The sequence below is a fragment of the Myxocyprinus asiaticus genome, chromosome 1 (assembly GCF_019703515.2).
Source record: "Myxocyprinus asiaticus isolate MX2 ecotype Aquarium Trade chromosome 1, UBuf_Myxa_2, whole genome shotgun sequence".
NCBI classification, from domain to species: domain Eukaryota; kingdom Metazoa; phylum Chordata; class Actinopteri; order Cypriniformes; family Catostomidae; genus Myxocyprinus; species Myxocyprinus asiaticus.
In genome coordinates, this window is record NC_059344.1 from 59267182 (window position 1) to 59294685 (window position 27504).

A 27504-nucleotide genomic window follows, 5' to 3' on the forward strand; every position below is an offset into this window, starting at 1 on the left:
CGTAGTATAATAGTTTTCGGCAAGAAAATCTGCAAAGAATCATTTGAAATTTTGAGGGACAAAATAAACTCCTCCAAGCTGAATATGAGTATGGAACAAGATCTTGTCCCACTTTACTGGAGAGAACATTCCAAAATGAATGCTTGTCTGCATGACCCAATATCCCCTCACTCCACCTCCCCCAAGCATTCTTCTATCTCTGATCCTTAGGGTTCTGACCTGATCTCCCCCATGGACTGCAGGCTTTAATGAGGGCCTGATAATGCACCCCAGACACCGACTGCTGGCCACCACACGTGGGCAGACCAGCCCAAATGACCCTCGCTTCCATGCAGGGCCCGATTTTATAGCTTAAGTTAGTAAACCGATAGGAATGAGCCATAAAATCTTTATGGCCCTACAGTCCATGCACAGTGAAGAACACAACACATGTGGTTCTCTTGCTCTTTTCTCATCCATGAAGAGACTTGGTGATAATGAGTCAAACAGATAGAGCAGTCTGAAGCATGTATATACTGTACCTCTTCAACAAACATCACTCCTAACAGAGTTTGAGGAAGATTCTTTATTTGAGCACTTTTTTCGAGAAAGTACATTTTAACAGATTTTATTTGATTAAAAAAATCAGAATTACTTTTTGATAAATGTGGAAGATCAGGATTTCGCAAAAACAATTTGTGAATAAAGCAGCGTTTCCATTACATGTCTTCAAGAGAATAAAATCATCACTTCCAAGAAACTGGCACAAAATGAAAATGTATGTTGTAGCTGCAACATAGCTGTATGTTGTAGCTGTAAAAGCCAATGTGGCTCTTTTATAAAATGTACTAAATTACTTTGCTCTGATTAACTTCATGTCTGCTAGTGATAGGCGACACATTCTGGATGCAACAGTGTGATGGACAGTTCCGGGAAGTAATACTAGCCAACGATTTTGATGACAGGCTTTGGCACTGGTATTTCAGAATGACCAGAGCAACATTTGAGATGCTTTGCAATGATATTGCTTTATTGGTTAGTCCAGTAATAAGCAAATTCAGTCACATGACTTGAGGCAAAGTCACATGATTGTTTTTGATGCACATATAGGAATTTATTCAGTAAATGTGCTCCCATCATAGTTTATATACGCATATCTCTTCTTACTAAACAACACATTTATCCACCTAAACCAAGCATGAGTTTTTTTTTTTTTAAGAACATTTTTAAAATTTAATTTGCATTTAGGTGTTTCCATCCAGCAATTTGTTTTATGCCATATCACAAAATTTGCATAAACATTGTGAATGCAAACCCAGCTAGAGTTGCACAGCGGATAGAGATATGGGGTGAAAACCAAAAGGGTGTTGGATCAAACCCAAATCAGCTGAGGAAGTGTCAAATACACATTGCGCGTCACCTCTGTCTTTCGGATTAATGTATATACATGCACGTTACAGCATGTATTCTTTATGTCACGTTGGATTAAAGCATCTGTGAAATGACTACTTACTACTGATAAAACTCTTTAGAAATGTAGGTTTAAACATATCCACAGTTTTCCCGACCAACCACTGGGTGGCGCCATGATGATTCTGATTGTCGCTGTACTGTTTTCTGGTTCCGGTGTCCTTAAAGGGATAGTTTACCTAAAAATGAAAATTCTCTCATCATTTACTCACCCTCCTGGCATCCCAGATGTGTATGACATACTTTCTTCTACAGAACACAAATGAAGATTTTAAAAAGAATATCTAAGCTCTGTAGGTCCTCACAATGCAAGTGAATGGTAACCAAAAATTTTAAGCTCAAAAATCCACATAAACGGAACATAAAAGTAATCCATATGACTCCAGTAGTTATATCCATGTGTTCAGACATGATATGATAGGTGTTGGTGAGAAACAGATCAATATTTAAATATTTTTTTATCATAAATTCTCCTCCCTGCCCAGTAAGGGGTGATATGCACGAAGAATGTGGATCACCAAAAACCGAAGGAGAATTGACTGAGCAGGGAAGAAAATTCATAGTAAAAAAAAAAGGACTTAAATATTGATCAGTTTCTCAACCACACCTATCAAATTGCTTCTGAAAATTTGGATTTAACCACCAGAGTTGTTTGGAGTACTTATATATTGCACTTATGTGGATTTAGGAGCTTCCAAATGTTGGCACCCATTCACTGGCATTGTATGGACCTACAGAGCAGAGATATTCTTCTAAAAATCTTCATTTCTGTTCTGCAGAAGAGTAAGTCATACACATCTGGAATGGCATGAGGGTGAGTAAATAATGAGAGAATTATCATTTTTGGGTGAACTATTCCTTTAAGAAGCAATGTAAAAACTACTGAAACAAGCAATGCAGATGGAGAACAACAACCATTTTAAGTGTTAGTTTGAGTAAAAATTGTTCAGACCTAACTTGTGCAGTTGTTGAGTGTCATAACAACTTGAAGTAGTGATGATATCAAGGTAAACAACCTTGGGCCATTGCGTCATGACGCACTGTCAAATGACTGTCATCGCGACTTTGTAAAGTATCGGCACTATAAACCATATGCCAATTTGAGTGAAAACACTTGAGACAGGAAAAACAAAAACAGGCTTCTGTTATGAATCGTTGAACACTTCTGTGTTCAGGAAAAATGTGGATACAATCAATAATACTTGCACATGAAGCCCTTCACTTGCTGCCCAATCAGTCAGTGCAGTACCTGGAAGGAAGCAGATCTCAGCTGAAGCCCCTCCTGCATGTTTTGCTGTAGCTGGTTTTGAATAGTGATCTTTTTCTCCTTGGTCATAGTGGAGACTGGAAAACTTCTGATTACTGCCTGTTCACCCACTGCCCACACATACAGACAAAAACACACAAATAGCATCTCTCTCTAAATATAAACCAGTCAGCTCTTCAGCTTCATTCAAATGAAAATGGTGGATGTCACCATCTAATCATCCTCAAGTTGTTCTGTAGGTGTTCAAAAGCTTCTGCTAAAATATAAATGGAAATTACACTACCATTATGATGGCTATATTTAGTGACCTACTAAGACAACAGTAAGTGACTGCACTTACCTAGAGGGTCGTGAGGAGTGCCTTTGAAAATGATACGGTAAGTGGTGAGGAAGAGTGCTCCCTCTGCTGGCAGGATGTGTGGACCTCCCAGAAGACCCCCAGTGGCCTCTTCTCGACCGTCAGGGTCTAAGACCACTCGTAACCCCTCTGACACCAGTTCCTCTCCTGGCAGCAAGGCAGGCCGCAGGATCTTGGGCTGGAGATGAACAGATGAATTTTCATAAATGCAGAATTTGAAATGACGAGGTCAGTGATACTGAGACAAAATAATGTTTGCTGTCTTCTATATACAGAAAGACTAAATTTTTATCCAATTAAAGACCAAAAACATTGAAAGCCAAGTCTGTCTAGTCTGCTTTTTAACAAACAACAAGAGTCTCTGTTGATGGCGGAGTAAACATCAATTAAGTTTGTTCCAAGTGTAATAATCATACTCACAACTTCAGTGTTTACCACCAGAGACAGAACCTATCAATTTTTACACTGTCCAGACAATGTGTCCTGCCCTAGTCCCTGTCCTGGTGTCATTATCTAGCTCATTAGTTAGATTCAGAAGTATGAGAAAAGCTGAAACAGAGCCTACTAGAAAAAAGAGGGGTACTATGGGAACTACTTCAAGTATCTGTAATGTGGAAAATTGAGAACACACAGCCAAACCAGGCAGAAGAAACCCTGAGCAAAAGTCCACCTCACACTGGGGATGCCAGTTGGGTTCTCAATCAGTTACTTTCCTGATGTTTTTTTTTTGTTTGTTTTTGCTGAAAAACAACTCTGTCCCCTGTGGAGATAGTAGAACATCATCCAGCCCTGCATTCTTTCCTCAACCTGAGTATCTCAAAAAGCCCTGGTACTGTTTACATCTTTACAACATTAACGTGTCTCACTTGCATCTCCAGTGACCACTTGTGATCTAATTTTGTCAATGGGACAGGGCATGACTACAGACATCACTTTACACCAGTGCAGCAGTTTGAGTTGATGCCAAGTTTACCCAAGATGTTCATTGATATCTTGTGCATGTAATCTGCCATCCAAAGATCCAACCCAATGTGGATTATCAAATTTTCACACTACGTTTTCTCGAATCTCAGCATAGTTGAGCCAAACCTGTCTGTCATAGGACCAATCATAGTCTTAGAGACCCGACTGAGGTCATAATTCATTTTTGACTAAATGTGTAGTAACTGTGTTTTGCCTTTGCAAGACAGTATATCAAAATTTTTCTATTAGATGTTTTTCATAGATATTATGGTCCTCAGATAGCATGGATCCTTCCTTTAATGTACGTTTATGGCTTTTCTTTAACCCAGTTTGTAGTCCACCAGGCAAAAATCTTAAAGGAATATTCCAGGTTCAATACAAGTTAAGCTCAATCGATAGCATTTGTGGCATAATGTTGGTTATCACATAAAATTATTTTGACTCGTCCCTCCTTTTCTTAAAAAAAAAAACAAAACAAAAAGAAAAAAGCAACAAAAATCAAGGTTACATTGAGGCACTTACAATGGAAGTTAATGGGGACATTTTTTGGAGGGTTTAAAGGCAGAAATGTGAAGCTTAGAATTTTATAAAAGCACATTAATTATTCTGTTAAAAGCAGTGTATCTTTTGAGCTGTAAAGTTGTTTAAAACGTAATTTGACAGTAATTTTAGGGTTTTAGGATTTGTTGACATTACATCGTCATGGCAACAAAGTTGTAAAATTGGCTATAACTTTACACAGAAAAGGTTAGTAAGTGATTTTATCACACTAAAAGCATTTTAACATGCATATTGTTTATGTGTTGTAGCTATACATTTGAAAAAGTGAGTATTTTAAACATTAAAAAATTAGCCCCCATTCACTTCCATTGTAAGTGCCTTCCTGTAACCTCGATTTTTGCGAGGATTTTTGTTTTTGTTTTTTTGTAATTAACATTTTTTATTGATTCAAAGAAAAAACACAACAGAGAAAAACGCAACATATACACACCGAATCAACATCAACTTTTAACACTCATTAACATCCCTCCCCAAACACCAACCCCACCCTACCTCAAAGAACACCCCTGTGGTCACATAAAACAATACACACACACAAACAATAAAATAAAAATAAAAAAATAAAAAAATAAATAAAAAATACAATATATAATAAACATAAAGAGTTAAACTAAACATCTCCCTCCTCATCCCTTCCCCTAGAGTCCTCCAAAACTGCCAAATACCTACCCCACTTCCTGAAAAATAAGTCCTCCAGCCCCAGCCTTCCATCTATCATCTTCTCATAAGCCGCCACACTCCCCAATCTCCGCACACCACACCGGAAATGGTGGCGCTCCATCTGACTTCCATCCTCTTAAAATAATTTGTCTACCTTGCATCTCTAGATGCAGACTTGACATTTTTCAGAATCTTAGTCCCCACTCCATCCTCCAATACCAAATTCAAATCTTTCTCCCATCATCTCTTAATAGAAATTAAAGCTCCAGCCCCTATACTCTGAATTAACAGGGAGTAGTACACTGATGCCTCATGACCTTTTCCAAAAGCCGCAATCACCTCTCCCAAAGCATCTGCCTCTTTGCAAATACTTTGTGAGGCAAAATTACAGAACAGAAAATACTTTGTAAAATAAACCCAGCCAATAGGAAGAATAGAACACAAAGAATGTGTAGATTCATTCACAAAACTGTTCAGATATGTTCAGTGAGCTGGCTGTTATGAGTTAAATGGATGACGTAATCATTCCAATGTCCCGTAAAAAAACTCAACAAAACAAACTACTACCAGCAGGAGGAATATGCATGAAGAACGAACAGATTAATCTACAGCTGTTCCAAAGGAGTGTTATTCAATAGAACAAGCTCCAATACAAAAAGAAACAAAACCGGCACCCCGGTTCCCCGAATGGTCGTGTCAATTCACTTGGAGGCCGCATAAAAGTATATACCATGACTTACACAATCCGTCAACTTTATAAAAGACATCCTTTGTGTGAGCATGTAGATATTTTGCAGTCATCCATAGTGTCCACTCTCAAACTGGCCGGGAACTTCAATGCAAAATTTCTTTAAGGAAAAGTGTTATTCACAAAACAAGCTCCAGCCGCTCGGCGGAGCCAACGCAAAAAGAAAAAAAGAAACCAAAATGACACCCGGCTTCCTCAAAAGCCAGAGTAAGTATAGCGAGTCGACCCACTCACATGAGAAACACCCAATGGTTTACTCACCCATTGATTCAATAAAAGACATTGCCTGATTGGGACATGTAAATACTTTGCGACCGTCCTTCGTTTCTATTCTCAGTTTGGCCGGAAACATCAGAGCAAAAGTGATCTTTTGCCGATGTAAGAGTTTCTTACATTCCTTGAACAGATCGCGTTTCTCTCTTGTTGAACTCGCAAAGTCCGGGAACAAGAAAATATTATGGTTCTTCCAAGAAAGCTTCCCTTTGCTCCTCACCTGGCGCAACACAAGATCTTTATCGGATGATCTCAGAAATCTGGCCAGAATCGATCAGGGCCTATCTCTCTCAGCAAATCTGTGAGCAGGGACTCTGTGAGCTTGCTCAATTTCCAGCTTGTGGCCTGTTATGTCGAGCAGACTCAGGAAAAACTCGTCTAAGAATTTCACCATATCTCTGCCCTCCTCATGCTCAGGAATTCCAACAATTCGAACGTTATTCCTGCGGCTTCTATTCTCAAGATCTTCAAGCTTTTCAAGGAGATGTTCCAAATCAACTTTGGTTGCGGCCGGATTAGCGGTTAATTCCCTCTCCGAAGATTCCAAAAAATCGATTCGTCTCTCAACATCAGTCACTCTTGTAACTAGCTCAGAGAATTTTATTTCCATCGCCGTAATCGATCGACGTATTACAGCGAGATCCTCCAAGTCAGCAAGAATCTTCGTCAACATCACCGACACGTTCTCATCAAAGACGTTGCGCAAATCGAACCCCGCTACCCAGTATTCTACTGGCAAATGTTCAGTCTCTGGATAACAAGCTCTGCGAGCTGAAAGCGTGGATCTCTTTCCAACGAGAGACGAGGGACTGCTGCATTATCTGCCTTACAGAAACTTGGATGTCTGCGGAGATTCCAGACTCAGCCATTGAACCCGCGGGGTTCTCCGTGCACAGAGCAGACAGAGCGAAAGACCTCTCAGGTAAAAGTAGAGGTGATGGTGTATGTTTTATGATCAACAAATCCTGGTATGATCAGAGGAACGTACATTCTATCAAGTCTTTCTGCTCTCCTGATCTGGAATTTCACATGCTTCTGTGTCGACCGTTCTGGCTACCGAGGGAATTCACAGTGGTCATTATCACTGCTGTGTACATCCCGCCACAAGCCGACACAGACTGGGCACTCAAGGAACTGTACGGGATTATAAGCAAACAGGAAACCGCGCACCCTGAGGCTGTGTTCATTGTGACCGGGGACTTTAACAAAGCCAGTTTCAAATCAGTCGCACCAAAATACCACCAACACATTAGTTTTAACACATGAACGGACTGGGTTTTGGACCATTGCTACTCTCCCTTCCGGGATGGCTACAAATCCCTTCCCCGCCCACCATTTGGCAAATTGGACCACTCTTCCATTCTGCTTCTGCCCGCTTACAGGCAGAAACTGAAACAGGAAGCACCCGCCCTCAGAACGATCCAGTGCTGGTCGGACCAATCAGACTCTACGCTACAAGACTGTTTTGATCACACGGACTGGGAGATGTTCCGGTCCGCCTCTGATGACGACATCGAGCTTTATGCTGATGGGGAGCAAGTGCCTACATTTACATTGTATTGCGAACAGTAAATCTGTTCTTCCGGACAGTTAATGTATATGAACAGGTTTAAACAGATAACCCATTTGTTTTGAGAGTTGGGAACTCCAATTTATTTTAGTGAGTCAGTTCGTTCGGACAAGTTCATGAAAATTGACTAGTTCACATAAATGATTCACTAATTCACTTGAGCTCCTGCCCAGCCTCAAGGAGACTGCCAGAAATCACTTCTTCTTCAAGGTGAAATATTTAGTTAATTGCTGCTATTTATTACCATATTTCAACTCATTTAAATAAAATACAGCATTTTCTAGTTTTATTGGTTTATATTTAATATAAATGTACAGTACCTTCTGAATGGGAGGCAGTCTTCTGCTTTCTCTATGAACTGCCTCTAGTGTCTCCATCTGCATTGCCACAATACCTGAACAAACAGAAGCAATTACACACACCTTCTATCCCTTTAGAAGGATATTCTATGCAAGGACTGTAACATGGTGCTCGAAGTAGTAAATCTCTTTTTTGTTAATCTGAGTTTTTTTCCAAAAGAGCTGCAACCACGACAAGTGCAAAGACATTGTGTCTGTCACTTGGTTTCTTTTTCTAACGTGTCACGCTCGAAAAACCAAACCACAGTGAAATCTCATTGGTCCAAAATTCCACTCCACAAAGCTGTATATTAAAGGTGCACTCAGTACCTTTTTGTTTGTGTCATCTTGGATTTACAGAGACACCTAGTGGTGTGGATGCAGCATCATTCAAAATCAACAGTTTTCAGTTACAGATGCCATTTTAGAAATTCAATATTCACAGTCAGCCATGATTAATTTAATCCAAGAGTGAAAGTGTCCAATAACAAGACTGTTACTGAGATTAAGCGAGTAGTATTCAGATGGTCATGTGATTTTAAAAAGGCAGCCCTCATGAGGGCGCCCCTCCCCCATGTACAATAAAACAGCTTTTATAAGGTTCAGTGCAACAGACCAATCCTTAATAGTTGACTACTTTAAACATATAGACAGAGTTACCACAGTGGTATATGTAGTGCTATTATTGTATACAGCTGTATGGTTTTAAGGCAGTACTTATATAACAGTCTTTCTAATTTTAACAATCTATTGATATTTGTTTAAATACACTGATTATATTGTGTGCGTGCACACTGTCTTTTACCTGGAATCATACTATGTAGGCTCTTTATATGATCCTGAGTCACTCCGCTTTCTGTGCATACTTTGTCGATGAAACGTGCAATGAACCTCCCCACCGAGTTGGCAACGTCACTGGTCTCAGAGTCTTCAAATCCACTCTCAGTGTCAAAGCTTTCTGCCACACTTCCTGCAATACTGTTTTTTCCAAAGATATTAATTATATTACACACTCCATCACAACCCAAAAACAAAAGCAGAGGCACCATATAATATTCTTGGGAGCAATTTCTTAAAATAACACAGCTATTTACAAAGGCTTTGATGTAGTTCCGGTGCTCTAGATGATCAATGCTTCACAATTCCATATTTGTTTAATCTGTCCATACAATTGTTTTGAACTACCACCATGAGGAAGAGGGCGGGTCTGATATCTCCTGGGCCTAATTCACAATGTGCAAATGGAAAAGTGATGTAATTCTCCTTTTCTGTTTACAAACAGAGAGACAAATTCCAGACATTCCCAGCAGAAAAATACATAAACATGTCTAGAGTAAAACTGTCAATCAAAGCAACTTTTGCAATACAACTGCTAGAAAGCTATCTGGAGGAGTCTAGGAAGATGTGGGGAAACAATCTTTAACTAGATTTATAAATTTTCTGAAGAAAATGTGAGGGTGGAAAATCCTCTGCCACAATGCAAGCGCGTTGTGGGTGGTTGCCAGGTCATTGCTATGTCGTTGCTAAGGTGTTCAGAGTAATGGTTATGCTTGCTTTAACAAGCACCAACAATAAAAATTGGAAAAAAAAGTAAATAAATTTAGGTCTGAGATGAGCACCTAAAACTCTGTGTAAAGTCTACCATCCCAGCTTTGAAAAATTGTAAATGTTTTGAGATGTAGAGAAGAGGAAAAGAGGAGGAAGAGATAAATGCTGAAGACATTAATTTGGCCGGACATCACCCATTTAGACTGCGAAGCGTCCCAAAACTCACACATATTATTAGTACTACAAAGCTCTACGTCCCCATCCCACCACCTTTTTTCTGTTATGGCTGAGTGCTCTCCCCACAAAAGGCCAACTCATTTCATCCTTCTCTTGAAGCAGAGTAAAAATCAGGCTACTGGAGGAGCTTAGAAGGACGTGGTGTACAACTGGATGGGACTCTTGAGGGACTCTTGACTACACTATGTCTATATGTCTCTGCCTCATGAGCTGTCAGCGCCTTTTTAAAATGGCCTCTTGTATGGAACAGAAGATTTTTTTTTTGCTCACTGACTGAATGAACTGAACAATTTTCTGTAAAGGGTACTTATTCAGGCTAATTTATAAAATGGTTTGTGTTTCGTAACCAGCAAAAAGCCAGTCAAAGGACAATTGTCAGTTCCTGCTGTGCTTCTTTTACGTTCTTAAAGGGATAGTTCACCCAAAAACGAAAGTTCTCTTATCATTTACTCACCCTCATGCCATCCCAGATGTGTATGACTTTCTTTCTTCTGCAGAACACAAATGAAGAATTTTAGAAGAATATCTCAGCTCTGTAGGTTCACACAATGCAAGTGAATGGTGACCAGAACTCAGAAGGTCCAAAAAGCAGATAAAGGCAGCAAACCAGTAATCCATAAGACTCCAGTGGTAAAATCAAATTCTTCTGAAGCGATATTATAGCTGTGGGTGAGAAACAGATCAATATTTAAGTCCTTTTTTACTATCAGTCTCCACCTTTGACCAGCCCCAACCAGTAGGTGGCTGAATGTGAAAGTGTAGATTTTCAGTTAAAAAAAAAGGACTTAAATATTGATCTGTTTCTATCCCACACCTATCATATCACTTCAGAACATATTGATTTAACCCCTGGAGTCTTATGGATTACGTTTATAATGCCTTTATGTCCCTTTTGGACCCTCAAAGGTCTGATCACCATTCACATGCATTGTGAGGACCAACAGAGCTGAAATATTCTTCTAAAATTCTTCATTTGTGTCCTGCAGAATAAAGAAAGTTATACACATGTGGGATGGCGTGAGGGTGAGTAAATGATGAGAGAATTTAAATTTTTGGGTGAACTATCCCTTTAATGATCCGTGCCAAACTGAGCGCCAGTGACCTGCAGAAGTATTTAGACCCTTTTAGAATTTTAAGTTTGTCGAATAATACTTTTTGTTAACATCAGTCAAATAACAAATTTCAAATAGTGCCACAAATTTTCAATTAATTGAGATCGGGGCTTAAGGCGCGGTCACATTTACCTTTGCACGGCGAAATTTCGTGGGCGAAGAAGGCGTGGGCAGACGTTTAGTGCGTGAGACCAGCAAAAAACTAATTGCTGAGTGGCTTCTTTTTAATGCTGCACTTTATACTCTGGATGAGTGAAGTTAAAAAGAAACTCACCGCTAAAATTATATCCTTGTCAATTGTGAATATTCAGTGCAGCTGTGTACAAAGTACCGCCCACACAGAGGTCACTGACAAACCAAGCAACTTCCAATTGCTCAATGCGGAAAATTTGCCTGTCAAAGTTCACCAAACTTGAACTTCACGCGAAATCCGTGAGGAGAAATCAGAGATCTTTTATACTGAGATAACAACCTCAGAGTTTTTACCATAGGACAGAGTGTAATAGTCAACTAGTGTGTTACAACAGTAAGTCTCCATTTGCAGATACCATATAAATGAATGGGGAGAGCCGTAAACAGACACCTACCTGTCGCAAAATTTTCTGTCTTCTCTTATGAAACAGCAATTTTATCGTAGTAAACTTCACATAGAGTTCATTCTGGTCTCCTCGCCAGTGTACCACCAAAAGAAGTCTATGGGACCGCCGTGTTAGGTGTTTTGTTGCTAACCTTGTAGACTCACCACCGAAAGTCCATTACGTGAAATTCACGACTGGAACACTGTAAAATTTCACCCCTTTCCTCATGCACCACCCCAATAATAGTCTGTCCTGTTTAAAGACAGACTTTCACCCAAACTTCAGTTTTTGAGCAGTTTTAACTCTTTCTATCCCTCCAATTTCCAGTCTATCTCCACTTTCCTTTACAATAATGGCATAAAGCCCATAAATAAAATGAAACAAAACGCCCAGTCACACAGCAATATACATACCATCATACATAATGTAGAAATGTGGTAGGGACAGTGTTAAAACTGGCACCACACTTCACTTTGAAATATGGCTAAAATGCTCCATTTTGGTCTCATTTGAGCACAAAATGTAATAAATATCGCAACAGGGTCACTATTAAACTATCTGGCGAACTCCAGACCTGATTTTATATGGTTTCTTTGGTACAATAGCTTTGTTTGTGGCACCCTCCCATACAGGCCAATGTTCAGCAGAGCTCTTGATATGCTTGACTGGTGTACCTTTACTCCATTCTTAGGTACTGTTCTCCTTTCTTAACTCTGTATCTACTTTATACGTGATAACTGGCCTCTCTGTGGGTTCTCCTCAACTGCACAGATACATTTTAATTTATGACCTTTATATGTCAGGGTCTGGGTGGTTGTATGTAGTTCCAACTTCCTGATAATTGAACCAACTGTGCCTAATGAAGCATCCAAACACTGTATTTCTCACTTTATTGTCACAGCTGTCCTTCAGACACATAACCTGAATAATGATCTATTAACCGTGGGGATTTTATGTGGAGAAAATGTGGAAGATATTTTAATGATCTGCAGGTAGAGGTTGATTGTAAGGCAAATGTGTCCTTTTGAGGGCAACTCTTTTGTGCAAACAAGGACTGAGTACTGCAAACAGCATATTTGACTTTTTATTTTATTTAACTTTTTGTTTTAAAATATGCTCTAACATAAGTCATTTTTCAATAATTCATATAGAGTTTCAGAGATTAGAAATAGAAGTACTGCAGAGAACAGAACTTCAATGTAGAGTTTGTGATTCTGTGCTATGAGATAGCTGGTTAAAGATCTGAATATTTCTATACGGAACTTTAGAATCTAAATGTCAATAGCCGGTTTTCCATCATCGGGCCGAAAGGTTCTGAGCACAGCGAGTAATGTTTCTAGTAGCATTTACATAATCAGAAGCTAACTGTTCTTTTGAAAGAAAACCATGCTGGTGGAAAGGCTTGTGATGTAGTGACTCACGATTGGTCACTTGATCAGTCAATCTGTTCCAAGCCCAGATTGGGACAGAAAGGCAAGATTCAGCAAAAGTAACCTTTCGGCCTGAGGGTGAAAAGCAGCTTTAGATGGATGTAATGATAGACACCCCCTCTTGCCTGTTAGTGAGGATGCTGTTACTGCCACTCTCCCAGTCAGCTGCAGGAGTAGAGCGTAGCAGCTTGTTTTTGCTGGTGTCCAGTGGTACGAGCAGGTAGACCATCAGGCTGGCATAGTGGATGGCCTGGCTGAACACTGTGCTCTCCTCGTTCTTCACCAGCTCCTGCTGTTTCTCTTTACTCAGACTGGGCCAAGCACGTAACTGCTCGGCTGCAAGGTCCATTGCGGTCCGTTCTGACTCACTGGGTGCTGTGAGTAAAGTACCCTGTCCCTAATAGACATGGGTCAGAGGAACCAGAGGATGGTTAAATTGCTGGAGAATTTTCAGTATCACACATAAACACAAATGTAGTGATTTGATACTGTAGTGATTTTGAATGCTAAGTTAGATATGTAAGCACTAAGGTACAGGAAGCAATGATATACTGTGAATATAGACAAGACTCGGACACCCTGTCACGGTCGCATTGCATCCAGAGCAAATGAAACTCATAATCAATGATGCTGGCTACACTGGATGCGTCGCAGCGCATTGTGTAGCACTGAAATTAGACGGATGCCCAGTTTCATTTTGTGCTGCACACGCTGACGATACTCCTGCCATCAAGAAAAATAAACGGTTTAGAACGTTCACTTTGATGCGTCCAGTTTGGACAGCCTCAAGCCGTTGCGGTGCGCTTCAACGGACATACTCGGTGTTGACAGGGTGTGACTATATTCACATTTTTATTGCTAATTACATGACTCTCTGGAATGCTCTATTCTGAATGCTCAATCGTGCCATCCAGCAGTCTGCTATTTCTAAATAATGAAGTGAAGTGATATTTCACTGGTCATCCAGGTATTGCAAGTCATCTTTCCAACTTCTTGTATCACTCTGCGATCTTTACAAAATAAAAAAACAATTTAAACTCAAATCAAAATTCTCACTTTTTCAAAAGTATAGCCACAAGACTTAAACACTACATATGTTAACATAACTTACTAACCTTTTCGGTGTAGTTATAGCCAATTTTACAACTTCGTTGCCATGACCATGTAATGTCAACAAACCCTAAAACGCTTAAAAATGACAATTTAAACAACTTTACAGCTCACAAAATACATGAGTTTTAACAGAAGTATTAATGTAAGTGCTTTTATAAAATTATAAGTTTCAAATTTCTGCCTTTAAACCCTCCAAAAATTGGCCACATTCACTCCCACTGTAAGTGCCTCACTGTAACCTCGATTTTTGCTTCTTTTAAAGAAAAGGAGGGATGATTCAAAATTAAAAATTCTGTCGATTGAACAACTTGTATTGAACCCAGAATATTCCTTTAAGCATGGCTGGAGTGCTATATTGACCAATCAGTATCCAGGACTGGAACTATACAGTATGTTTTATTATTAAAGCTACGGATTCTTATATTCCATAATAATTTTGCACAGATTCATTAGTTCCATTTAACAAGATGGAAACAAATCGATGTTTAGTACATTTTCCTAAAACATTCACATTTATAAAACATTTAGAAGGTCACCTTAAACAGGTTCAGGTAAGTGTTTACAGAGTTATGTGTACTACACTAACTACATTTCCATCCAAGTTTTTTTTTGCGACAAAAAGTGTATTGCATCAAAAAGTTTACCGATATAGCAGATGAAACGCTAAAATTTCACAAGTGTCGACATATTTTTCCATCTAACTTTAGCGTATAAACTCTAAGCCGATACTTCAAATGTCGCGAAAACCTTTTTTTTTTTGGTCGAGAAAATAGGCTTTAATGCAAAAATATAGTGTCACGTGAATTTACCCCAATCGTTAGCCTGTGTTAATCATGACAACAAGGTATTCATCCTTGAAAGCCAATTTATTGTACGTGAAACATTACTCTTACTGTTATGAATTGGTCTTAATGGCATACTTGCACAGATCCAATGCTGCAAACACATCTGCGTCATGACACTTCCAGGAGTGCCAACACAAATACAGTTGTGGCCAAAAATATTGGCACCATTGGTAAATATGAGCAAAGGCTGTGAAAAATGTCTTTATTGTTGATCCTTTTGATCTTTCATTCAGAATATTCACAAAATTCTATCCTCTAATGGATATCAAACAATTGCAAACACAACACAAGTTCTATCACAAAACAAATATTTTTGCCAAATATATGTGTGGCACAATTATTGGCACCCTTTTATTCAATACTTTTTGCAACTTCCCTTTGCCAAGATAACAGCTCTGAATCTTCTCTTATAATGTCTAATGAGTTTGGAGAACACCTGGCAAGGGATTTGAGATCATTCCTCCATACAGAATCTCTCCAGATCCTTCAAATTCTGAGGTCCACGTTGGTGGATTCTCCTCTTTAGTTCACCCCACAGGTTTTCTATGAGGTTCAGGTCAGGGGACTGGGATGGCCATGGCAGAACCTTGATTTTGTGGTCATTGAACCATTTTTTGTGTTCATTTTGAAGTTTGTTTTGGATCCTGCTGGAAGATCCAACCACGACCCATTTTAAGCTTTCTGGCAGAGACAGCCATGTTTTGATTTTTTTATTTGTTGGTATTTGCTTGAGTCCGTGATGCCATGTATCCGAACAAGATGTCCAGGAACTCTGGCATAAAAACAGCCCAACAACATTAAAGATCCACCAACATATTCAACCGTGGGCATGGGGTACTTTTCCATATGGCTACCTCTCTGTGTGCGCCAAACACATCTCTGGTGTTTGCTGCCAAAAAGCTCTATTTTTGTTTTATCTGACCATAGAACCTGGTCCCATTAGAAGTTCCAGTAGTGTCTGGCAAACTGAAGACACTTGATTTTGTTGTTGGATGAGAGCAGAGGCTTTTTATTGAAACCCTCCCAAACAACTTGTGGTGATGTAGGTGACTTCTGATTGTAGTTTTGGAGACTTTCTGACCCCAAGACCCAAATAATTTCTGTAATTCTCCAGCTGTGATCCTTGAAGAATTTTTGGACACTCGAACCACCCTCCTCATCATGTGTGGAGACAATATAGACACACGTGCTCTTCCAGGCTGATTCGTAACAACTCCAGTTGATTGGAACTTGTTAATTATTGCCCTGATGTTGGAAATAGGGCATTTTCAATGCTTTAGTTATTTTCTTATAGCCACTTCCCTTTTTGTGAAGTTCAACAACATTTTGCAGCACATCATAACTATATTCTTTGGTCCTACCCATTGTGATGGATGACTAAGGGAGTTACCTCATATTTATACCCATGTGAAAAAGGAAGTCATGGCTAAACAATTTCATGTTCCAAGTCACCCAGGTGTACTAAAAAATGTCAAATATGAATGGGAATATACTTCAGATATATTTTACTCATAAGAATTTCTAGGGGTGCCAATAATTGTGGCAAACAAGTTTTGGAGAAAAATCTTTTTTTAATTATGAGACCCCCCCTTCAATTACTTCACTTCAATTAAAGGTTAGATTTTTGTGAATACTCTGAATGAAAAATCAAAAGGATAAACAATAAAGACATATTTTTCACAGCCTTCTTTGCTCATATTTACCAAGGGTGCCAATATTTTTGGCCACAACTGTATCTCTCATGCAGCTGTCATCGCCAAGTGCATGGAGAACAAATGAATGGCCACTCTATGGGATTAATTTAATCACAGCAGCCATCCGTTTATTTATTAAAGCTGCTTTTCCACACCATTCAAAATAATAGATGCCAGTCATGGAATTAGCCCACAATACAAAAAACATATCAATTCTGTGCACAAAGTGTTTTAAATTAAAAATAAATACACAATACTAGGTGAAAAGCTTCAGTGTGCTTTTTTTGGAACACTAACATATAGCCCAATTCTATAAAATTATTATTTAGCTTATTTTTGAAAAAATGCTGGCACAATACCCTGTATTAAATTAAATAAATTACCAAACGATAAAATAATATTGTTAGGCCTATATAACTGCCTTTTCTTTACACAAACTTAAATTAGCCTTACCCTGTTCTGTACACGAAAAAGAAGTCGGCTGAATGACATTCTCAGAATGTTCTAAACTTTTTTAAAAGACTATAAACTATCAGAACTATTTGTCCAATGCCGAGTTCACTTTCAGAAAACTAGCTTTTGAACATTTTAAAACTTTTAAATATTTAAAATCTAACCCTCTTTACCTCGGATCGCATTTGCTGAGCTTCTTCAGAAAATGTAAATTGCATTATGACGCTAAAATTAATTTTAGATGACAATTAAGTTCACTTGGTCATTAAAAGTTGCTGGACAAAAATGCAGGACATAATGCAGTTGTGATGGCAATGCTTTAGATTAGATGACTGTTCAAAATAGCCTATTGAATATCAGTGTGACAAGGAGGAGAGCGGGGCAATGAGATGCAGCAGTTTGAGAGAGCTACAGGCAGCTGCCCTGTATGCATTTACGTTTGTGTGTCTTTGTGTTTAAGTTTATTAAAAATATTACTTTGATGCTTTGTTCGGTTTCCGCCTCCTCCTTTCCATTGAACCCTGTTACAATAAGGAATGTATCATATGTAAACCCTAATATTACACCGCATACATATTTATTTAATAGCTGTGCACACAGCATATACACATCGATGGATGGTCCATATACTAAGAACGAAAGTTTTCCCCACTATTGCCAGCTTGAACAAGGCCATGACGATTCACTTTCGGGTCGGAACCGGTGGCAAACTGCGATAGGTGCAACATCAAGACAAATATTACAGTCCTATCAGAAGGGCAACTGCTATCTTTTGATTGCAATTCCTTGTCTTCTGATTGCACTTATTTGTGAATTTAAAAGGTCAGTAAGCTGGCTAATTTCAGTGAATTGTCTCAATACTATCCCCATTTTACAAAAACTTTAGGAACATCTGGGAGGCAAAAGGTACACAATTAGCGATATACACACATTTCTGTATAGAAACGGCTTAAGGGCAGATTTATTTTGCGATAAACCAAAACGTATGCGATAAAGTGTTTTTTTAAGCATGACATCAACACGCACACCATTTTTATCGATAAAAGGCCATTTGAATGGAAACAGGCAGAAGACAGCAAATTTTACAAAACTTTTTTTTTGCATTTTCACTTTGTCGATAACAAAAAGTGGTTGGAAACTAGGTTACTGACATGCACACTTACAAATTCAGAAAGATTTCTCTTTCTCATATCTTTACCTTGATTTTGGCAGTGATGGGTTGATTGTCCGCAGGGGCAGTGAGGTACAGAGCTCTGATCTGGTTTTGCACCTCAGAGTAGAAGGTGGCTTCCCAGAACTGCTGATTGGTCCAGATGGGATGGTCTTGTACGCAGGTGTAGGCGAACTGGTCCACACCAGCGGCTAGTTTCTGCAAGCAAAAAGATGGACCTGTGAGCATCACAAGTGAACTTAAATACGGCAGCCTGCTAAGGTAAACAGAGAGCGCTTGGTAGTACCAACTATATAACAGGTAAAATCAAGTCTCAGTCAGCTCAGGTCCTCACAGCTCATGAAACCAACTGGGCTGTATGGTCGCTTGTAGAGGAGTCCATTAAAAAGCATGCTGAAAACAAGAAAATAACACACTAGCGCAAAAGGTTTTTGGAGCAATCACTCATTTTAGTGGTTATAATTTTTTTAACACATACAGTAGGCCTCACAGTGAGAGATGTGGCAAGACTTTGTAAACAGCCTTATTTTGTGCTCTCCAACGTGAACCAAATCACCTGTGATTTTGAAAGGATATCTGCTAAAGCTATGAGGTTAGGACTCAGCATCGCATTTGACCATACAGATGTAGAACTTGGGGGATCGCACACCATGCATGACGTCTTTGTCACCCTCCATTTGCCTTGTGCCTCTCTTTACAGCTTCCCACTCGGATCAGATTACCATCTCATTTCTTCTTCTCAAAACCTCAGAACATGGATTATGACAGATTGTCTTTGCTACTTAGTTCTCCTTCCACAACCAAATTAGCACAGCAAAAAAAAATTAATAAAAAGAAGAAAAAAGAAAAGCTGAACACATACAGGTGCATCTCAATAAATTAGAATGTCGTGGAAAAGTTCATTTATTTCAGTAATTCAACTCAAATTGTGAAACTCGTGTATTAAATAAATTCAGTGTACACAGACTGAAGTAGTTTAAGTCTTTGGTTCTTTTAATTGTGATGATTTTGGCTCACATTTAACAAAAACCCACCAATTCACTATCTCAAAAAATTAGAATACATCATAAGACCAATAAAAAAATCATTTTTAGTGAATTGTTGGCCTTCTGGAAAGTATGTTAATTTACTGTATATGTACTCAATACTTGGCAGGGGCTCCTTTTGCTTTAATTACTGCCCAATTCGGTGTGGCATGGAGGTGGTCAGTTTGTGGCACTGCTGAGGTGGTATGGAAGCCCAGGTTTCTTTGACAGTGGCCCTCAGCTCATCTGCATTTTTTGGTCTCTTGTTTCTCATTTTCCTCTTGACAATACCCCATAGATTCTCTATGGGGTTCAGGTCTGGTGAGTTTGCTGGCCAGTCAAGCACACCAACACCACTGGTGTAATTTAACCAACTTTTGGTGCTTTTGGCAGTGTGGGCAGGTGCCAAATCCTGCTGGAAAATGAAATCAGCATCTTTAAAAAGCTGGTCAGCAGAAGGAAGCATGAAGTGCTCCAAAATTTCTTGGTAAATGGGTGCAGTGACTTTGGTTTTCAAAAAACACAATGGACCAACACCAGCAGATGACATTGCACCTCAAATCATCACAGACTGTGGAAACATAACACTGGACTTCAAGCAACTTGGGCTATGAGCTTCTCCACCCTTCCTCCAGACTCTAGGACCTTGGTTTCCAAATGAAATACAAAACTTGCTCTCATCTGAAAAGAGGACTTTGGACCACTGGGCAACAGTCCAGTTCTTCTTCTCCTTAGCCCAGGTAAGACGCCTCAAACGTTGTCTGTGGTTCAGGAGTGGCTTAACAAGAGGAATACAACAACTGTAGCCAAATTCCTTGACATGTCTGTGTGTGGTGGCTCTTGATGCCTTGACCCCAGCCTCAGTCCATTCCTTGTGAAGTTCACCCAAATTCTTGAATCGATTTTGCTTGACAATCGTAAGGCTGCGGTTCTCTCGGTTGGTTGTGCATCTTTTTCTTCCACACTTTTTCCTTCCACTCAACTTTCTGTTAACATGCTTGGATACAGCACTCTGTGAACAGCCAGCTTCTTTGGCAATGAATGTTTGTGGCTTACCCTCCTTGTGAAGGGTGTCAATGATTGTCTTCTGGACAACTGTCAGATCAGCAGTCTTCCCCATGATTGTGTAGCCTAGTGAACCAAACTGAGAGACCATTTTGAAGGCTCAGGAAACCTTTGCAGGTGTTTTGAGTTGATTAGCTGATTGGCATGTCACCATATTCTAATTTTTTGAGATAGTGAATTGGTGGGTTTTTGTTAAATGTGAGCCAAAATCATCACAATTAAAAGAACCAAAGACTTAAACTACTTCAGTCTGTGTGCATTGAATTTATTTAATACACGAGTTTCACAATTTGAGTTGAATTACTGAAATAAATGAACTTTTTCACGACATTCTAATTTATTGAGATGCACCTGTAAGCCACAACACAACGGAAAAAAGCCACAACACAAAAAAATTAACCAAAACACAAAAAAATTAAGTCACACGAAAAAACGAAACAAATTAAATAAATATTATTTAAAGGTAAACACTGTATTTATATTGTGAGGCAGTCTGACAATGCAAGCGAGATCATGAGGCTGCTCGGTTGAAGCAGATAGCTGCCCATGCCACTCCAAGTCACTCACAAGAGAAGTTCCCCGGTCAAATGTAATGGGGTTTCTATCATAAAAATCTAAACAGAAGAGACTACATGTATGCTAGAAATGTCTTTTTGATTTTAAATTGATTTGATACCTTTGGAAATGTTGATAAAATTATATGCTATAAGAGTTCTGGTAGAAACCCAACCAGGTATGCAATGCATTGTCCAGAGCACTTAAGAACAAATAAGTACAGCATTTTTATAAATATAAATTTTCTGAAATGGCTAATTTCCATTGTGCTCTGGCTTTTCTGTTGTTTTGTGGCTTTATTCTGTTGTGCTGTGGCTTTTCTGTTCTGTTGTGGCTTAATTTCATTGCGTTGTGGCTTTTCTGTTGTGTTGTGGTTTAATTTCGTTGTGTTGTGGCTTATTTCCATTGTGCTGTGGCTTAATTTTGTTGTGTTGTGGCTTAATTTTGTTGTGTTGTGGCTTATTTCCATTGTGCTGTGGCTTTTCTGTTGTGTCATGGCTTAATTTTGTTGTGTTGTGGCTTATTTCCATTGTGCTGTGGTTTTTCCATTGTGTTGTGGCTTAATTTTATTGTGTTGTGGCTTTTTTCCATTGTGCTGTGGCTTTTCCGTTGTGTTGTGGCTTAATTTAGTTGTTTTTGGCTTTATTCCATTGTGTTGTGGCTTATTTCCATTGTGCTGTGGCTTTTCCGTTATGTTGTGACTTAATTTTGTTGTATTGTGGCTTTATTCCATTGTGCTGTGGCTTATTACCGTTGTGTTTTTAGCTTTTATTTGTTTCGCAAATTTGGTTGTGTTGTGCACCTCTTGGCCACTGTAGTCTAAACTACAGCATTAGAGTCTATTTCACTCTGACATATATGCATTTTTCGTTAAGTGTGGTTCTCGATCACTGGGAAATGTCCAGCACAGACATTAATGTGAAGTTTTGTTTAGATTAAGTAAATTTATCTTTCCCTACAAAGCTTGGAATGTCTAATATGTATTTCAACACCAGGAGACCCCAGTACACTGACTTATCCATGTCAAACTGTGCTCCAGAGACAAATTCAATTCATATAATTTCTTTTCTCTTTTATAGAGATAACTAAACCTGACCAGGTTGAATCTTTGAGAGATTGCATATATTCTGGGTCTGTCTAGACCCCATTTTGTAAAGACAAAGTTATAAGTTATAAGAAATGCAGCAGGAGAAACAGAGCAGTGCCAGAGCTGTTTTTTTGTTGTTGTTGTTTTTAACATGCTTTTTTAATAGCATTCTGAGATGATATTCTTCTCACCACAATAGTACATAGAGGTTATCTGATCTACCATAGACTTTGTCAGTTCGAACCAGTCTGGCCATTCTCTGTTGACCTCTCTCATCAACAAGGCATTTCCATCCACAGAACTGCCGCTCACTGGATGTTTTTTTGTTTTTGGCACTCACATTCTGAGTAAATTCTAGAGACTGTTGTGTGTAAAAGTCCCAGGAGATCAGCGGTTACAGAAATACTCAAACCAGCCCGTCTGGCACCAACAATCATCCATGCGATTATCTAATCAGCCAATCATGTGGCAGCATTACAGTGTATAAAATCATGCATATATGGGTCAGGAACTTCAGTTAATGTTCACATCAACCATCAGAATGGTGAAAAAATGTGATCTCAGTTACTTGGAGTGTGGCATGATTGTTGGTGCCAGATTGATCACCCAAAAATGATCATGATTTACTCACCCTCATGCCATCCCAGATGTGTATGACTTTCTTTCTTCTGCAGAACACAAATGAAGATATTTAGAAGAATATTTAAGCTCTGTAGGCAGTGCAAGTGAATGGGTGCCAAAATGTTTAAACTCCAAAATCCACATAAAGGGAGCATAAAAGTAATCCATACGACTCCAGTGGTTAAATCCATGTGTTCAGACACAATATGACAGGTGTGTGTGAGACAGATCATTATTTGTCATTTTTTGTCATAAATTCTCCTCCCAGCCCATTAGGGGGCAATATGCCACAGGGATGTGAATCACCAAAAACAGAAGAAGAAGAATGAGAAAGTGAAAGTGTAGTGGAAATTGACTGAGAAGGGAGGAGAATTTATATAAAAAGAAAGGACTTAAATATTGATCTGTTCATCACCGTCACCTATCAAATCACTTCAGAATATATGGATTTTTATTTTGCCCTTATGTGGATTTTGGAGCTTCAAAATTTTGCCACCCATTCACTAATATTGTACGGACCTAAAGAGATAAGAAATACTTCTAAAAATCTTTGATTGTGTTCAGCAGAAGAAAGAAGGTCATACACATCTGGGACAGCATGAGGATGAGTAAATGATGTGAGAATTTTAATTTTTGGGTGAACTATCCCTTTAAAATGCACAATAACTGCTGTGACCACAAAAAGCTACTGTGACTCATTCCTGCTTGAGCACCCACTCTCGCCAAGTCGATGTACTATTGGTTGCTTGTAGCCGTTCTCACCGTCTTTACTCCCCATTGGTAGGTGCCGCCTTGTATCGCTAAACATTTGCATAAACTTGAACTGTTCTCAACAGTCTCTGTCACCCTTTAGATACCCTTTAAGATGCCTGTTTATGATGGTCAAGCTGTTTTTTTGGAATGTGATAGCTGGTTTGTTGGTGGTCTACCAGCTCCAGCTTGGCTAAAATGGTCAACCAGGTAGACCTCAGCCTTACCAGATGGTAGTCCAGCTCATCAAGCATCTACACCAGCTTGGACCAGCTAGAAACCGCATAAAACCAGACAGATTTTCCAGTAGTAATAAAAAACCAACCGGTTCAGTCGTGTCAGAGGACAAAACACAGAACTATCCCCCTTTGATCTGTGACCAGCATAGGGTAACGCAGTAATTTACCAACATTTTGGAACAAATCCCTTCTTACTTAATACTAAAAGACATTCCTTTTGCAGAGCCAAGAGTGGAATCATAATAGTCTAATTTTAAGTGAATCAATCCATCAGCATCCTGCCAAGATGTTGGTGACAAAGATAAACGCATTGTGTCGTAAAGTAATTGTGTCTACATGACCTAAAAGACATCAAGAATAAAACATTGCATTTACAATTATGATTTATGTCAAACAAAAAGAGCAACAAATAACATGGGGGCAAAATGTTAAATGATGGAACAAACAGAGCCATCTGGCCCATCGGTATGCTGGACATGCTGTAATCATGTCCCACAATGCAAACTAAACAGGGGAAGGTCAAGCTATGGCCAGTTAGAGCCCTAGTGGGGGTTTTATTAGCTTGTAGATCGACAAGAAATTAATGTTACAGCTTGACAATAGCTAACCCTCCAAATTCTTTTCAGCACAAACTATGGCTGAAGGAATGGCTTGGGCGATTTGGATAGTGCCAGAAATGTTAAGATCTTGAGGAAAAATACATTTCTACTCATTTTAAACAACTAAGTGTGCACAAACAATATTATTTCACAGATTTTACATACACATCCTAGATCATTAAGAGCTAGTCACAGTGATGAGGATCACGCATTAGTTGTAACAAGCGTTACATATTCAGATTACTTTTTGGATTTAACACAAAGTAATGCGTTGCTTTTTGAGTTTCCACCATAATATGAAAGTTAAATCAGGTGCATACTGTGCGATTTTTACAGTTCTTAAGATTGTTGCTTGTCGGATTGTATGATACTGTATGATCCCAGTGAGATCTTGGGTAAAAGCCATGGCACACTGTGTGACATTTGGTCAGACTGAACGATACACATCGTAGTAATGATTTTGGTCCCAATCGTCCCGAATGACAGCGCTGACTGTGTGTTTTATCTCATCTGGCCATCGTAGCAGTAGTCACTGCCAGAACTTTGTAGGAGGTTAAGATTCATTGCCAAGGCAATTAATTGGCCGTCGGAGAACATATCACACTAAGCGATCAAATCGTACAGTGTCAACCCGGAATTACTTATTTCAATATGTAACAGATATTACTATTTATTTGATTTATTCAGTGAGCAATATAACTGAAAACATCTCCCTTACCTACAACAGTCACATAGGATTACGCAGTGCGACACAACAAAACAATTTTGCTCCCATTTTCAATAAAGCTATCTAGATGTTGAGTGCCGCAACATCTAAAAAGAGGTAGGCTAATTGCAAACTATGCATGCCAACCACAGGTGTAGGTGCAAATTATGCATGCAAACTAGTATGGTCAAAAGTACCGGTACTCTGACACACGACTGCTTTCAAATGCTCACTCACGTTTTTGAGGTTGTGCTCTGTTACTCCTTTTTACACTGAAATGCACAATTAATCAAATTAAAATCGTGATATGTCCTAGTGTGTTTATTACACCGCGAAAGGCTGCAATCTTAGTCTGCATGAGCTGTGTGCTTAAAATTAATGTGTGAAGCTGACTGCTCATACACTGGAAAATCCACAGACATTGAGAATCATTCACATTGTATGAGATGACAAACCAGAGCACTCATCCACTGTGAAGCGCGCAGCACATGTAAACTATATATTTATATAATTAAATCACAGCATTTGCACTTTAATGATCACACTGGGTCATGTAGCGAACTGTTTATAAGAACAAGTGAAGTTTGTAAAAGCACAATTCAAAATAAAAGCTAGAAACCTGATTTTGAAGAAATTGCAACAGAAAAACTGCATATTAATGTATAGTAAAATGTAATATTCAAAGTAGTAATATTAATAATAATAATAAATAATGATTCATAAATAATAATAAAAATCAAGCAATATATCACAAGCAAGAGGGCTGCTGTACTGAATAGAAGTTCGTTAAACATGCAATCGTGTGTTGAAAAGTACTAGTTCTACATTCGCTTGTTAAAATTTTTAATAATAAATTTGATTAAACCCCATTTTGATGATGAAATTAAATTAAACTTTGGAATTCTGAAAAAAAGAAAAAAGAAAGAAAGGAAAACAGGATTTGGGAAAAATTAAAACTAAAAAACTAAAAACAAAATTACAAATAATTAGGGCACTACTACAAACACTTACTAAACAATTAAGCAATGCATACTTAATTGAGAAAAACTTGAAGGAAACATGCATTTCTTTTCATTTTTATTACATTGAACTTTAACTTTAAATAGGCTAAAGGAGTGTGTTCAATAGCACATTACCATGTTTTTGTTGTGGTATCGAAATTGGTATCGGGAGCCATGAAATTTCACTTGTATCGGTACCGGCTACTGAAATTTTTGTATTGTGACAAAACTAATGCAAATTATAACTTACAACTTCTCAAACAAGTACTCAACAAGTGAATGAGCAGAGAAGGGGAACATGTGCCCATTAAACACTCCCAGCTTATCAACATCTCCGGACAGACTAAACACAGGTACAGGGCATTATTCACTAAAATTATTATACAAGCATTATTCATACAAACAAACTACAAGTGTGCACCACTGTTGCTCAGCTAAACAACAGTTCAGGACTTCCACCTACTGAGATAATCCACAACCTTCCCACATATCACAGCAGACATAATTTCACAGTATAGAAACAATGACACCTGACGACCTCGTTAAAGAGCGAAGCAATGTTTTGAGATTGAATATTGACTAAAATGCAAACAGACCACAGACTGACACGCTCACCCAGAGAGAGTGAACAGAGCATGTTGAGTATGTTCCCAAGTCGAATGGCATGCAGACCTTGACTACAGTACAGCATAGCCCTCTGGGAAAGACGACAATGTGCTGGAGTAGTGCCACACTGACCCAACTAACCCAGGTGAAAGTGCAAAACACGTGTGAATGTATTCTCACAGTCTCATAAAACACACACAGAAAATGGGAGATATTTATACTGTATGTGCCATTATATCATACTTAGTATACTACAAACCTATAGGTTTGAAGGTGGCATAAACTAACAAACTACATTTTCGAATATATGCTTCATACTAAATCTAAATACCGATCAGGTAAGTGTCGATCAGGGCCGATTTGTCTCATCCATGCTACAGGTAAAGCCATTTAAAACAATGGACTCTAAAAGCTAGCACTTCAATGTAAATCTGAGTTTTTGTCCTAACCAGCTGCAACCGCAACAAGCAACAGGATATGGTGTGCAACAGTGCCAACCCACTTTTTCAGCCATCTTGTTTCCGGAAGTATTTTTTCCATTTCAAAAATTCCTTCATAAAATAGTTCGAACCAGCTTCGAGTTGAACCACAACATTACAAACTTTGATTTGAAGCAAAAAAGTATTGAAAAAGGACAAAAAAAAAAAAAACAACATAAAAGGTACAAGACTGTGTACATAATGAGGGATGGACTACAACCCCATGAAGCATTGCGAATGACGTTATTGAATAAAAAATTATGAAAATATATAAAACTTGTTATTTAAGGTCTGTTCACACCAAACCCGTTTTTTTTTTTCAGTACGAATGTTCGTTCAAAGCTAGCTTTTGTACGGTAACAATACATTCCTATGGTGCTATGCACATCGAGTCCGACAAATC

The 27504-nt window shown here is 38.7% G+C and overlaps 1 protein-coding gene across 4 annotated transcripts in view; it reads right to left on the reverse strand.

The window, feature by feature from the left end:
• The window catches only part of LOC127443396 (myotubularin-related protein 13-like), a 158811-nt gene that overhangs the window by 22736 nt on the left and 108571 nt on the right, over nucleotides 1–27504 (reverse strand). For all 4 annotated transcript variants that reach the window (XM_051721598.1, XM_051705860.1, XM_051713684.1 and 1 more), the window contains 6 exons: nucleotides 18396–18566; nucleotides 13218–13489; nucleotides 8993–9165; nucleotides 8170–8243; nucleotides 3057–3252; nucleotides 2699–2826 (listed from right to left, as the gene is read on the reverse strand). In XM_051721598.1, the coding sequence (XP_051577558.1) occupies nucleotides 2699–2826; nucleotides 3057–3252; nucleotides 8170–8243; nucleotides 8993–9165; nucleotides 13218–13489; nucleotides 18396–18566 (1014 nt within the window). The remainder of the gene's footprint in view (nucleotides 1–2698; nucleotides 2827–3056; nucleotides 3253–8169; nucleotides 8244–8992; nucleotides 9166–13217; nucleotides 13490–18395; nucleotides 18567–27504) is intronic.